General features: G+C 54.7%; 3 protein-coding genes across 3 annotated transcripts; 1 reads left to right on the top strand and 2 right to left on the bottom strand.

Annotated features, from left to right (window-relative positions):
- Positions 1–202: 202 nt before the first annotated feature.
- JN550_012688 (uncharacterized protein) lies at positions 203–1,693 on the bottom strand (the record flags this gene model as incomplete). Its single annotated transcript, XM_049311191.1, has 1 exon — positions 203–1,693. One exon carries the CDS (start codon positions 1,691–1,693, stop codon positions 203–205), a length of 1,491 nt encoding a protein of 496 aa, XP_049165336.1.
- A 1,308-nt stretch (positions 1,694–3,001) lies between these two features.
- On the bottom strand, positions 3,002–4,481 carry JN550_012687 (uncharacterized protein; the record flags this gene model as incomplete). The annotated part of the gene is made up of 4 exons (XM_049311190.1): positions 3,002–3,444; positions 3,512–3,810; positions 4,070–4,355; positions 4,460–4,481. 4 exons carry the CDS (start codon positions 4,479–4,481, stop codon positions 3,002–3,004), a joined length of 1,050 nt encoding a protein of 349 aa, XP_049165335.1.
- A 6,076-nt stretch (positions 4,482–10,557) lies between these two features.
- JN550_012686 (uncharacterized protein) lies at positions 10,558–12,573 on the top strand (the record flags this gene model as incomplete). The annotated part of the gene is made up of 1 exon (XM_049311189.1): positions 10,558–12,573. One exon carries the CDS (start codon positions 10,558–10,560, stop codon positions 12,571–12,573), a length of 2,016 nt encoding a protein of 671 aa, XP_049165334.1.
- Positions 12,574–14,764: the final 2,191 nt, after the last annotated feature.

The raw sequence follows: 14,764 nt of genomic DNA, 5'->3' as shown, positions 1-14,764 counted from the left end.
CTTCCCTGCCAGCGTATAGCATCAAGCTGGATATATATTGTTATGTGGCAACCCACTATCCCCAATGAGGGGGCAGCTTGAATCTAGTATCGCAATGGCATAAATGATCTTGGTATATATTTAGCATCTATGAGAATCCACAACGTGCTTTTTTGACAGTTGAATGGACCTCACATGCAATCTATCCCTATATATGACTACTTTAATCCCTCCACGAGTCTATCCCATCCATCTCAAGCACATCATCTCCCTGCGACTCTCCATCTGTACTGCCATCTACGTCCGCCAACATGGGTATATCCTCACCCCCAGCATTACCCACAACCCCTGCAGCCCCCCTGGCTTCAAGATCCGCGACACCAGCAGCGCCGCCGCTCTTCCTGGCCTCCTCCTCGGCGGGAGTCCCCTTGACAAGGGCGACCCAGAGCGCACTGCCGACCACGAGGCCGCAGCCGGCGACGCTGAGCCAGCCCATGGACTGGCCGAAGACGAGGCGGTCAAAGGCCGCGGCGAAGAGGACGGCCGTGTAGATCATGCCGGTGGCGCGGTTGCTGCGCTCGCGGGCGAGGCCCGCGGTCAGCAGGAACTGAGTGGCGAAGCCGCAGACGCCGACGGCGGCGAGCAGGAGGCACTGGCGTGGCGACGCGGGCAGCGCGAACTGCAGGCGCGGCTGGTCGTAGTCGAGCGGCGGGCCCAGCGCCATGGCCAGCAGCGACACGCCGCTGCAGAAGGTGCTGAAGTAGTTGACGCTGATGAGCGGGTGCGCGCGCGGCCCGATCGTCCGCAGCACCGTGATGGTGATGGCCGCGCCCACCACGCCGAGCAGCCCCATGCCGATGCCGCTGAGGCGCTGCGCCGTCGTCGGCACGTAGTCCATGCCGGTCCCGGCCGTGGTGCTCGCGGTGCCGTTCGCCGCCGTCTCGATCCCTGTGCTGGGGGCATCGGGTGCAGATGTGAAGAGGGAGACAGGCCGTGTGATCAGTATAACGCCACCGAGGGCGATGTAACTCGCAATTTGTTCCTTGCGAGTGAACGGCTCCTTCAACAGGATACGGCACAAGTAGCCGGCGACGTTGGGAGCCAGGAACGAGATGACTGTGGCCTCGGCGAGAGGCAGGTAGACGATGGAGGACCACATGCCATAGAGACCGACAAATCCGGCCATGGCCCGAAGCATGAGCAACCATCGAATCTCAGGAGGCCCCCACGGCGCCGATGGAACATCCCTGAACCACATATACGCGAAACAGCACATGATCGTGGCCGTCATGCGTGCGCCGAGGATCTGCATCGGATGTAAGCCGTCCTCAACCTCGAGGAACCGGGCCGAAAGGTTCATAAGGGCGCCGAAGAACTGGGCCAGAATGATGAGGATGGGGCCCCCGTTCCTCTGCCACATCGACTGGCAGAACGGCTTGACGCTGAAGCCCTCTCGTAGAGCTGAGGACCGTGGCGGCGCTAGGTATGAGCCCCTGAGTGAAGTGGATGATGCAAGCCGTCCATCTTCGGAGAAGGGGCTCATCGAGAACCGTCTGATGGTAGAGGGATCTAGCAGGCCAGGCTCAGCCGAGCCTGCCTTCGCACCTTTGTCTGTGCTATCGAGGACTTGAGGGTATGTATTCAACACAGCATGTTCAGACACAGATCGACTTCTTTTGGGTTGGGGAGCCTGAGATGCATCAAGATCCGACATGGTGACTATGGATCATCACGAACAAATGCACACAGATCCAAAAATCAGGGTCAACTGTTGGGACAGCTTGGGAAGGGTTCTCTTTGTCTAAGATGACTATAACAGCAGTACTCCTCGAAACCCAACAGTCTGGAAGCTCCCCCAGAAGTATGAGAGACAAGAATGGAGTTATCAGACCAAGACGATGATACTGATGGTAGACGTGGTAGGTGATAAGAGGTTAGGTGGAAAGAAAGAGAGCCAAACCTTGAGTTCCATGGAAGCCGGAAGGAGAGGGCTAACAACTCGGCGAACTTCCTCCTAGGAGCGCCTCATCGAGACCACCCTTGGGGCCCATCGTGGAGATGCTGCATTCCAGACAAAACTGTGATAGGTCTGTTGGTGCTTCGAGGCCGATGCAGGCGCTGCTGGGGGGTTACTGGTAGTCACCACAGCCGGACCAAGTGAGTCGTTTGGAGGCAATTGACAACAGACACGTTCCTGATAGGCCGCGGACCTGGTCCAGGCCTAGTCCGTGCATGTAGTTGTTGGATGCACCGATATCGCGGCGTATAAAGGCAGCGAATCGGGGATCTACCCCGCGTGCCCCATACAATCCAGCCCTATTTCCCCCTATATCCGGGGAGAGCTGGGGTCACTTCACTAGTCTTGTACAATAGAGACCTGAAGACATCCATTCACTATGGAGGAGTACTGTATAAGTGCACGACTGCGTTGGCGCAGTAGAGCTGCGCTTCGCACGACTTCAAAGAATGGTAGAAGCTGCCCCGTGGGGCGCGTATTAGCCAGCCTCTTACGACCGACCTTGAGCAGCCATTCCATCTCTGAGGCCTTATGCATATACGTATCCGGATGGCTTGAAGTCATACTCGGAATGCACTCTCACGATGATTTGAGTTCCTGAGACACCCGACCAGAAACCCCGCACCCAACGCCGACGATCAGTGCCGGTGTTTCTGCAGTAGCACATGCTTTCTGCTAGCATGATGAATCAGTTGAGCTGTTGAAAACTGCCTGTCTGGTTGCGGTTCGGAATGTGTCTGTCCTGCTGCGAACTGGGGACTGCTGCCTCGTGGCTATAAAAGGTCCCATCGTAGAGCTCACAGGATATTACTGTCTCATACGACAGCTAGATTGGTGCCTTTTGAGGCCATCTCTGCGGGTGAGGTGTCGTCCACACCAGTCACACGCGAAAGCACCTTTCTGTTGTCCAACAATCGTAGGCTTCTGCGGTACGGGAGTGACGGTGGGCTGGTGCAGCCGAGGCTCTGCGGGAATAGAATATGAAGTAGTGGAGGAGGGAGGGCTCTAGCGTTCGACCTTCCTCTTCTTGTTCTGATTCCGGATGGCCTCGACAATATCAGGGTCATCGTCGTCATCGTCAAGTAGTTCCTCGTGCTCCGTAGTTGGGGCCGGCCGCTTCTTCCCACCGGGACCACCGGGGCCGCCGTCGTCTTCTGCGCCATGGCTGTTGACCACGGCATCATCGTCGGGCTGGAAGGCCTTGCGCATCCTAGTGATCTCCTTGCGCTTGTCGATCATGGTCTTGATCTTACCAAGATATTCGGGCTGGCGACGTAGAGAGAACTCAAAGTCCTCGAACTTGAGCTTCTGGCGGCCGGCGACAGTGGCGTGGCGTGTGGCCTCGAAGCAGATGCCCTCGAGGAACTGTGTGAGGATGTCGTCCATAACGCGGACAGACTCTGGAAGGGGGTTGGGGACATCGCCGTAGGCATACATAAGGGCGGCAACTGGGACGTGCAAGTTAGCAGGCGCAATCGAGTCATCAGGCCAGACGGCAAGGCGGGAGCAGCATACGATCTTTCGTCTGGAAGGTTTCCTTGCCCACATTCTTGCCGGCGCGCGCACGAGGCTCCATGATGATAAAGACAAGCTGGGCTGCGAGAACGAGGTGGATGCAGAGATCAAAGTCGATGGCGGCGGAACTGAGATACTGAGATACTGAGAAGCTGGACTCGGTCGCGACTCCTATCAGTAGGTCGCGGAGCGCAAAGCTGTCGTCGTAGAACAGTGCGAGGTGGGAAAGGATCAGATCGAGAGCCTCGGTCAACGTCGATCGAAGCGCAAGGCTGAATGAAAGCTGGATGTGCGAAAGGCTGCGCAAGTTCAGGATGTCAAGTTATTAATAGCTTTGGCCGCAACCACCTGAGCCTGGAGGTCAACTTTGGGGGAGCTCAGGTGCAGTCCAGTGTGTCCAGCGCACTTCATAGGCGCGACGGCGCGTTGACTGCTCGTGGCCCCGCGCGTTTAGTGGGCCACTCAGCTGAATAGGCTCAGTCCAGTGTCACTGCCGCCTAGCTGCAACCCAGCCTCTGCCAGCTGGCCTTTACCCTACAGATAGCCCTGGCTACGGACAGACGACAGCATATCGCGACCGAACGGCCGCCAGCTTTCCACATCAGGAGCTTGACACCAACCTCTACCCCCACGAGACTCGCCCAAGAGCAGACGCCGACACAGCTCGCGCAGGCCTCACCTACACCCGGATCGCATCGCCTGCGGAATATCACCAAGATGGTACGATTGGATGCGCCCTCGTCCTCCGGGTCCAGGCGGGCAGAGCTAACCCCAGACAACAGACGGCCCTCTTCAACTTCCAGTCCCTCCTCCTCGTCATCCTCTTGACCATCTGCACAAGCACCTACGTGCACGCGATAGCCCCGACCTTCATGAACAACCACAAGCAAGGGTTGGTGCCATGACCCGCCTACGCCTGCTGAGGCGCTCGCAGCGCAGCTGACTTACGGTTCAATAGGTTCATCGGCATCTTCTGGAAGGCGGCACGGGTAGGGGAGCGGCTGAGTCCCTATATAAGTTTATGCTGTGTCTTCATGGCGGTACGCCGAACAACCCCCGTCTAGTTCTGGTGCACTCGATCATGTATCTAATATCCCGACAGGTGTCCATGTTGATTGGCAGCTAGAGCTAGGAGGCTACGACAGACGATCAGGCATCCACAGATTTTCAGCGTTTTCCTATCCTCTACAATGGAGCACGGCGTTCTTGGGGTGTGTTTTGGCGTCAACGACTCGAGGGCACGCCGACTGATGAGCATCAAAGCTATGGCTGCACCGGGGGGAAAAAAAACCGTGGATGAAACGGTGCCATATTGAAGCAACAACCGCTTGCCTTCAGCGAGACGCACCCTAGTTTGTGATATCGCCGCGCAAGTCATAGGTCGTGCCAGCAGGGCAGTCCGACGGCCCAGGGGATTTGCCTGGTCTCTCGATCACCGAATTCCGCCCAATTGTTGTTTGCAAAGCTCGCGTGCCCCGAGTTTTGGTGATGCAGCCGAGGCGAGCTCATCTTGTCTCTCACGTCACGGGACGGGACGGAAGCGTGTTTGTCAATTCCGCTGTCAGTGCTGGTGCTGCATGTGTCAAGGCCGGCAGTACCTTTTCGGGCCGAGCATTGCATGCCGTTGGTTTCAAGGCAATGAGGCTGAATGTACATGTCACGGGCAGAGCAATGCTGCCACATTCCATTCGAGCCAAGCAAGGCACGAGGCTGATGGCATTAGGCAGAGGAACATGGCAGACTAGCTCAGTGAATTCAGCAATCATCGGTTTATACGCAGTTTTCTCAAGTCAGCAGTGATGTTGGGTGCAATCCACTGACGGGCGCTATTGGTCTTCCGGCTACCGATTCATTAAAACCGCAATGTGCTTATTCATTCCTGCATCGTCAGATGTTGGCTGCTGATGATTAGTATAGCAACTTAAGGAGGCGGGTGTGAAGGTCGTAAGGGCATGCATTTGCAAGAGTCACAATGACACCCCGTGTAAGCCAGTTGTCGGCGGTTGATTAACTCTGCAAGATATAGTCCTAGCGGAATGACCGATGCTCTTAGTTCAATTGCACAAGACTCCGTCGTGCCCCTACTGCACAGCTGACATCGCACCAGGATTTTTACGAAAAGGACCGGCAGTTAAATGATTACATGCGGCAAGAGTGCATGGCTTGTGGTCAGCTCGGTGAGCTGACGATATGCTCTGCCTCGGCCGTTGACGGCAGAGGGTAAGACCCTGACCACCACATTGATGCCGTTACTTGGCAATGTCAAGTGTTGACGATATCATGTCACGGACGAGAGGTACTTTAAGCGCTAGTTGGGAGAGACCCTGGTAGCTGCATATCTCGGTAGTGCTACTACTGTGGGCGTCTGGTTGCGAAATGACACACCTAAGTTAGGTCCATTCCTTGGTCACAACGGAAGGAGGGGGGACAGTCACGATACTATGGTACAGGGGGCGGTGACACCGCGCCGGGGCGTCAAGGCGTGGTTTCGATTCCTTCTCTGCGCATTCCATGGTTCTCCATATTCTCCATAGAAGGACTGGAGACCGTTTCCGGAAATTGCCCGATCGCACGGCCCTGGCCAACCGGGCGTTTCCTAACCTTGAACGCAGGAGATTTGGTTCATGCACAGGATGCACTCGCCTTGCAAGGTTGGTGAAGTCAAGCATGAGCTGGGGCAGTTTGGAGTTTCAAACACTGTGCATAGTCCCGCCCAAGAATGCGATGGCGCCTGGGTGAAACCGTTGGTAAACCAGCCCGGGCAGCTTTAAGGTGCGAGTGCCCAAGATTTCGGCGATGGGCCTCCATCCGATCTTTGATTAGAGGCGCCGGCGCGTGTTGCAGCGGATGCTGTATGTGGATGATTTGCAGTGCTGCTCAATCATATCTGAAATGCAACGCGTAACGGCCGGGTCACTGTCACCTATGCCCTGGGCAAGAGGAAAATGTGATTGATGCGGACTGACCCAACGGCAACAATTTGCATATTCCTACCCATCGTAGCCTGGGGGGAGTCGCCTCAAGGTTCGGGAGGATAGCGACACAGCGAAATAACCTGATGCCCGATACTTGCAGATTGGATAGGTGTCGCAAGGCAGTATGTCGTCAATAGTTTTATACTTGTGCCTCCATTCAAGGCGGCCTGCAGCAGATTCGGGAAGCTGTGTCGACTGGCACGAGACAACCTCGCAAAGACCTGCTATCGAGGTTGTATCAACTTCAACGCGCCGGGTGTAGTATGTGGTCGAAACTCCCAGCTTCCGAATTTGTCACGATACAAGGCGTGTGATGATCTCCATGTTGTAGAATTCGGAAGGTAATGCCCGGCCGCGACAAGATGGCTGGACGGGTCCTCGATAGATGAAGGAAGAATCCATGGAGATTCTAGCTTCTTGGCGGTTTAGATCCTGGCCCTCATGCGGACCCCATCTCTCTCCTTGATATCGAGATGCAAATAGCCGGGTGACGATTAGCTGCGACCTAGATAAGCCGTACTACGTCGCTTTCACTCCCGCTTTGCGGCACTGTGGCAGCAAACAGGATCAAGGGCCTGCCAGGCGGATACCTACTATGTAGTGTCGATGGTCGAGGATGCTGCCGAGCGTGGCACGGCGGCTCATCCAAGAGCCCAAAGAACCGGCGCTTCAACCAGACCTAGTCGTCGGCGACCTCGTGAACGAATGATCCGTCGGTCGATACGACCATCGAAAGACGTGGCACCAGCGTCCGAATGCTCTCCATGTATCCACCACAGGGGGCTGCCCAGTTCATTTGCGCACGTATACTCCGTGGCAAGATTCGGGTCCAGTTTTGAGTGAGGTGTCCGGGTCGCCTCGCTTCACCGCATGGCGGATTCCCGGGACAGCCTTGAATCAGAACACGCCACGCCAGTCCCTACGCAACTTGGTATGTACAGCCTCGTGCTGACTAGCTAGGGGGCACCCTAGTCACCACGTTTGCTGCCGGCATCAGAGGCGACGTGAATTCTAAAGTTGGAACTTCGACATCGCTCTAGTGAAGTCTAACCCACCCACGGGCCGCACTGGTTAGTCTGGGTACCCGACATTTGGGGGAGAGCGCGAGAGGTCCTGTAGGCGCTGTTGAACTTGATGGCCGGGCGACACTTACAAGTGATCGTAGGTGCAATTCCATTGCCCTCGCTTCCAACAAGCTAGTATTCCTCGACAATTGTCATGCGCAGGAAAGTCATATGACGCACCGGTGCATGGCGGTGGCTATCCCAATTTCGCAGTGAAATATCGCCTTGCAGGAGAGGCCGTCGCGCGTTGCACTGCTCCGAATGGTACCTGACTCATGTGATGCGTTCTAGTCTTTCGGCGCACAGAACCTCCGGCCATCCAGACTATTAACTTAGGTTGCCACAGGCTTGCCTTCGCTAGGTGCGTGACTACGACTATGGTAGAGGCACCGTAACTTAGCAGTCCTACCAGTCTCACGGCCAGGCTGATAATTCACTGCAGGGCGACTCGTTGCAATCCTTGGACCTTGGCCTTCCCCGAAATTGGACAAGCCCGGGCACCGGCTCCCGATCGCTCCCCAATACCCCGTTTCCGGAAACCTATGGAGCCCGTTTCACCCCGACACCATTCCAGCATGCCTGCTCTGGCCTCTCCATTACAGCCATGGAGGAGAACGTGTGGCATCAGGTAAGGTGGTTGCTTCGTTTACTGTGAGGCAGTCTGGACGAGACATGCACGGTTACATTGCATTTAGCACTTCGTGAATGAGCATACATACTCAGCAACAGCTTGGAAATGCCGGTGCGGTCTGACAACCAGCCCACTCCAATGAAAGCATTGCGTGGCAGGCAATCTAGATGTTGCGGTACTTAGACCTAGCTGCAGTGGTGTGCAAAGGTCGGGGATGGAAACGCCCCTCCAAAAAGTCCTGCAACCGCACGCCGACAAGACAATACTGCAGATTCATACATAGCACAGGCTAGTTTGGCAACGGACTTGCTGCGGTGGTGAATAGTACATACTCGGGTCTCAAGAATACCAGCTCCAGGACGTGGCTGGATTCGCGCTACCTCCTATTACAGTCATTCGGCGTTTAGAGTCTAGCATCCACGGCTGCGTCTGCGCGAGTCTGATGGCCTAAAGTGCCCCCGGCCAGCCAGCACACGGCGCCTGTAGACCTCTCGTGAGGCTGGAAGGCGTGGGAAGCTGACGCCGCCAGCATGCAGGGTCTGAACGTTCTGTTTGCGGACAATTGGCCCAGACCCCTGGCGGAAGCTGGACATGCACCAGCCCACAACACCCATGCATTGCACCGACTCGATGGAACCTACAGGGAATAGATCCTAGCCCAGCAGTAGCTCTTCGGCTTGCCCCCATAGTACCGTACATAGTACTGTAAGCCCCGTCAACAGGATTCAGGGACTTGCGTGCACCGAATCAGTCCAGGGATAGGCCGCCAACGCCTCGAAGGACCATCCCACTCTGTTCTTTCTTTGCTTCTGGCTTGGGTCGAACGCAGGCCTAAACGCCACGACCCCCGATACTAATTAAAGCCTGGATAACATCATCAGCGCCAGGCCGAGAGGCGCTATGCTTTATGGGAGCGCGACTTGAATCCCGAGGGAATGGGCACAGTAGTCTTTTTTTTCTCCAGTTCGTATTGAAGGTTGGCCTCTGGAGAAGCCAAATGGCCCTAAAAGGTCTTGTTACTATGTACGTACTTCTGCAGCCACTTTGCCATGGTTACCCCCAACATGACTAGAGGCACATGGGACAGGGTTCGGGGGAGGCACCGTTCCATTCTTGTCTGCACTCGCTGCTGATCTCGAAATCTCGCCCTCCCCCGTGCATGTCGCCTCGAAAGCCAGCGCCCCAGGAAGGTAAATGGAGGCGGAAAGAGTCGTGCTAGCTCTTCAGCAACCGCCTCCTTGACTCCTGATTGCCCTCCACGGGCCGCCACTAGGGATTGGGGGATCCCTTTCCCAAGTAGCAGCGGCCCATGCCCTGTGGCGATCGGCAGCACCTGGGCACAGAGCAAAATGGGCCACTTGGGGTGCGGAAGGGGGCGCCGAAGGGCCCGTCTCCCGGGCGGGCGAGCCAGGGATCAAGCAACTACAGGACGTGCGTGCCTGGCGCTGCAAATGCTGTGGCCATAGCACACCACGAGGTGCCCCGGTGGTGGTGTGGGCGCAAAGGCGGCGCATTGAAGTCTCAATGCTTCATATTTTCTCATTTCCCACCCAGACCATGTCCACTCACACCCCCTTAAACAGCCGTGGGTATTATTGTTCTAAATTGGCTCTGCGGTTTGATTACTTTTAGAGAAACCGATTCCCGTGGCTGCATCCGCTCTTTCTTCCCTTTCCTTCCTTTCGCCAATTGATACGAACATAAGCTGCAGTGGACTATTTTCCTGTGTTCGTCTGCGATACTCTGCTTGGGTCGTCTGCGGTGGTTTCCTTTGTTCGCTTTCATACGCACACTCCTTTGGGCTCAGGCACCTCCTTGTCTAGACGCTCCTTCAGCCAACCAGGCATTCCTGCAAACATCCACGACGTTGCTGCACCGACCAGCTGCCAGTTGGCTAGGTTTGACCTGCAGTCCAGTCCGTCCCTGCCCAACCCAGACAGACAGACTGACTGACTGACTGACAAGACGTATTCCCATGTATGTGTAAGCCCCCAGCATCCCCGGCTCTTTTCCCATCCTGCAGAAGTACAAACTTGGGGCCCGTCGACTTTGCTTCGAATCACAACGGGTTGCATGTATGTACACGCTGCAAGCTTCCGTCTCCAGACCACTCACGAGACCAACCCCATGTAACTTGACTAGAGAGCTGGTGCTTGTTTGCAACTTGTCTGTCATATAGAACCTTGGACTGATCCTTCGTCGGCAGTAAGCCACACTCCTTTTGGTCACCGCATCCACAGACCGCCTATTCACAGAGGCCCTGTTTATTTGGGAGACGTTGGCGGTGTTGCACCAGACGTAAGCTATTATTGAGTATTGGCCTACGAGATTCGACGCCTTGGACATAGGACAAGAACTTGGAAAATATCACGAAAGATGAGCGATCAAGGGGCTGGTGGCATCGAAAGCCACGGCAGAGATAGAAGGTTATCGGAACCAACCTCGAACACACGCGAAGATCAGATGCAGCAACAGAGCACTCAGGCAGAAACTCCGGGCCCCGAAGCAGAGGAACAGGCAACCCTATTGCAGAACGATTCCCCCCGTGGTCATCTATTCACACCAAACGCACAGAATGCCGGGCTATCTCGCAACCCGTCGACAGGCTCGAATGCGTCCGAAACATGGCCATTGCCGGAAAGGAGGCAGAGTCGAAAGGCATTCCGGAGAAACTCGTCCCATAAGGCAGTACCACAGACACACGCCCCTCGGCCTTTGGAACCACCCGTTACAAAGTCGACATTGGGCGAGCTGGACGTGAATAAGATTATCCACAACCCTAAGTTGCGACACGACATCAACTTCGATCCGGAGTTGCATTTCAGACCTAACATGGATGGCGAGAAGGGCAGGAGGAAGCAAGACAAGGCAAACCAATTCTGGACGACGTTACGTGATCAGTTGCAACAGTTCATCACCAACCCGATTGAGTTCCAGGAGCGGTTCCACAACCAAGAGTGGTGTTTACCACTGTTGCTTAGATCAGTGAAGGAGATCATCCAGACTCTTGTTCCGGCTAGAGACCGTGTCTATCTTGACGAAGGATTGAATGTGGATCTGATCATGCAGCAGTTCAACCGAGGCGTTGCGGATTTGGAGAAGCTTGCTTCATGGTTGTCTGGTGTTCTCAAGTCGCATTGTGCTCCCATGCGAGACGAGTGGGTGGATGAGATGTACAACCAACTCACAAACGGCAACCGAACGAACAATATGGAAGAGTTGGTTCAGGGCATGCGAAGCCTCCTGAGCGTTCTGGAAGCGATGAAGTTGGACGTGGCCAACCATCAGATCAGATGCCTCCGCCCCATCTTGATTGAGGACACAGTTCATTTTGAGCAGAAGTTCTTCAACAAGAAGATTCTAAGCGGAAAGCTGGAGCCGCATTCAGCACGAGAGTGGTATCACCTAGCTTCCCACGAATGTCAGCCAAACCAAGCTTCTAGGTCTGCCTTTGGCGAAATGGCTGTGTTCTTCGAGGCTCTATCGAGGCTGATTCTTCCGTCCAACCCGGACCCCTTTCCGAACACATTCCTTTTCGATGAGGAGCGCCTCTTCAAACTTCGCTCCGACATGTTGGACGCCATTAACCTTGAGATCTGCATGCGGGTACACGAAAAAATGGAGAAGGAGTACAGGCAGTACAATTCAGCCATCCCGACACCTTTCCTCGCCACTCCCCTCTCCGATGCGTCCGGTTTCCTTTCTGCGGGTTCTGACGATGAGTCCGATTTCAACTTCAACAACACCCGTTCAAGGCCGGCAAGTCTTGTCTTCTCGTCAGCTGGATCGGCCAATTCCTCCCCGCGATCATCGCTGATTCTCCCACCTGCCCCTACGTCGAATCAAGTCGACGCCAGAACGAAGTCTCGGAACTTGTACAATTCTCTCGTGGCTCTACTCAACACGTCCACCTCCGCCCCCAGACCCAGTCACAAGTGGAAGGCAATGAAGGACTCCTTAGCCCTGCAGATCTTCAGATTTACAGACGCACCACAGGAGGCTCTTTTGCAATTCGAAGACGAGCTGGACCAGCATCTCAATGAGCCCGACTCGCCACTGTTCCAGGATGTCGAGCAGCACTTTCACAGCCGGTTGGTAGCGGAGTTACAGCTACGCGTGAAGGAGTTCAAGTCTCTCACTGGTGTTAACCTCTTCTCGGTGGCCACCGGTGGTCGTATTCATGGACCTGGCCGCACGTGGGACGGACCCCGGGAACGAAGCTCAGAGCGTGATACTCTAGACAACTCTTTACGAGAGGCACGGGAGGAGGGCGGAATCGAGGACATGGCTTCGAGGCTGACACACCTTGGTATACTCCACTGGAGAGTCTGGTCGGGACTCGTGTACCACGCAGAATACCTCGACACGGAGATGAACATCGATTCCGTATAAGCATCAACGCCGCCAATCACCGGGCCGACACAATCTACATAATACCCTCCGCTCATCTCAACAACATCCAGGAGATACAGAGACAGCTGGAACCACTTAATAGTCGGGATGGTTGACCCAAATGATGGCATGGCTACTTTTTTTCCCACACCAATCGCCAATACTACAATACCCCAATCACACACGGTTTGTCATGAGTGACAGCTACCCGTGGGTCACGTTCAGCATCATCGCCCCTTCTTGCGATATCCATTGGCATTGCCCCGGGGTTTCAGGAGTATTGGGATAGTCAGCAAGCGCGAAATAATCCAGTTAGATTTGCCAGTTTTTGTTTCCACTAAGGCGCAAGGGTACGGTCAGAGGCAAAGCAAAGCTTGCCAATTTACATGTTTACAGCGATTGCGACCTGCATGCTTTCATTTCGGCATACATTTCGACACTAGCACACGATGGCGCATCTGGCGTGAAGACACTGCTTTCTTGGGGGAGGCGGCCAGCCTCAGGCCTAGATATCCAATAGATCAAGTTGCATTCTCATGCCCGCATACTTATATCAAGCGTGCCCTGCATCATGTGAGTCAGTGGCGTTGCCTCCGAGTTGCCCAAAACGGGAACCTCATTCCACCTGGGCACTTTTCGTGGCACACCAAGTATCAGTGGCCCCATGCTTAAAATATGGGGATAAGGTAATTTCCAACGAAGCGGCTGAGACCCAAATCGGGGTGTCAGATCTTGCAGCTGTCGTCTCAGCTGAGGCGCACAAAGCATGGCAAAAAAGGGAGCGGGTCCCTTATTCTCAACGCCCCCCTTACCCGCCTGTCGCCCCGTCCCCGAGAGACCATCCCATAATCAACGAGCCACGCTTCCATAAGACCAGTAATAATGCGCAGGGAGTACCTCTGCTATTTTGTTTGTTTGTTTGTCGCTCGCTTCCGGTTGCGATGACGGATACGGCGTCTCGCCCGAATCTCCTCAAACTGTCTGGGCGCAGGTCTAGGACACGATGTTCACTCTGCCGGCAGACATGCATCTGCTGATGCTGCCGAAATATGATGATGCGCTTGTTTGTTTTTGTTGATTGTTGGCTGCCGGGCAATGCGGTCTTTCTCTCCCTGAGACACGCAGAAAGAGACCAAATTGACGCGGCCGTTGCGCTCACGGGCTGGCCTTGGCGACGAAGGCTTGGTCCTCAGTGCCGCGGGCTGAGACATTGGTCGACGCAGGTTAAAAAAAAAAATATAACACCGCGGCTTTCCCCCAAGTATAAATAAGCAAGGTGAGTCCCGATTTGTATAGCCAAGCATTGGCCCCTCTATGCCCCCGCAAATGCATGGCCAGCCGCGTGCGTGTTGTGAGACTTGCAAACAAGATGAGTGAATCAAAACAAGCTGAATTGTCAAGACATAACAGATGCTCGCCCTGCATATATCTGATGAGTAAACATGCAGTGTCCACACTGAACCTGGGCGGCGTGCTAATTACGCCTGCCGCTACAAGTCAAGTCAGACCACATGGGTATATTCAAGCAACTTGCGGGATTGTAAAATGACCTTGGCGCAGTGGATATGAAAATACCTGGGAGATAATCGAATGTCTGCCTGAAGTACGCTAGATAACATATTTTTTTAACCACGAGTTCGATTATCAAAGATTGTCAAGTCTGATTGAATGCCTCATCTTGAAGAAACACCGAGCGGCCTATGTTGGTCCTGGAAGCAATAGGTATACCATAGCTTTGACGACAACAGTCAGCTAGACACGGAGGTGTGCTTGAACCTAATTGTGGAGGCTGTTGCTGCCACCAGAATGCAGATAATTGGCCCGATGGGGTGCATACCTTCTCCAGCCTTGAGCCACCTGTTTTTCTATGTAACCGCCCGGATGATATGTCCCAACCCTGCTTCATCGCAGAACTATGACCTACAACCTTCACCCGTCAGGCTGTGACCATGAATGACTGGATTCGGTGATTCAGAAGTCGATACTGGTATACCTCGGGGTGCTGCCTCCTTCCAAAGTTGTGGAACTGTGTCAGCCATGTAGTCGAATTGTGCTCGACTTGGATCTCATTGCCAGCCTCGTGGGGTACCATGTTGTACACCATGGTTCTTTCTCGAGTTTCCTAGACTCGGTCCAACAGGGTTGTCCGCTGTGCCAAACTGTATGGACATCATGCTCTGTGATTGCCAGA

Source organism: Neoarthrinium moseri (genome assembly GCF_022829205.1).
Source record: "Neoarthrinium moseri strain CBS 164.80 chromosome Unknown scaffold92_Wmoseri_CBS_16480, whole genome shotgun sequence".
Lineage (NCBI taxonomy): Eukaryota > Fungi > Ascomycota > Sordariomycetes > Amphisphaeriales > Apiosporaceae > Neoarthrinium > Neoarthrinium moseri.
The sequence above is the reverse complement of the archived record's forward strand: the minus strand, read 5'-3'. Positions and strand labels throughout refer to the sequence as shown.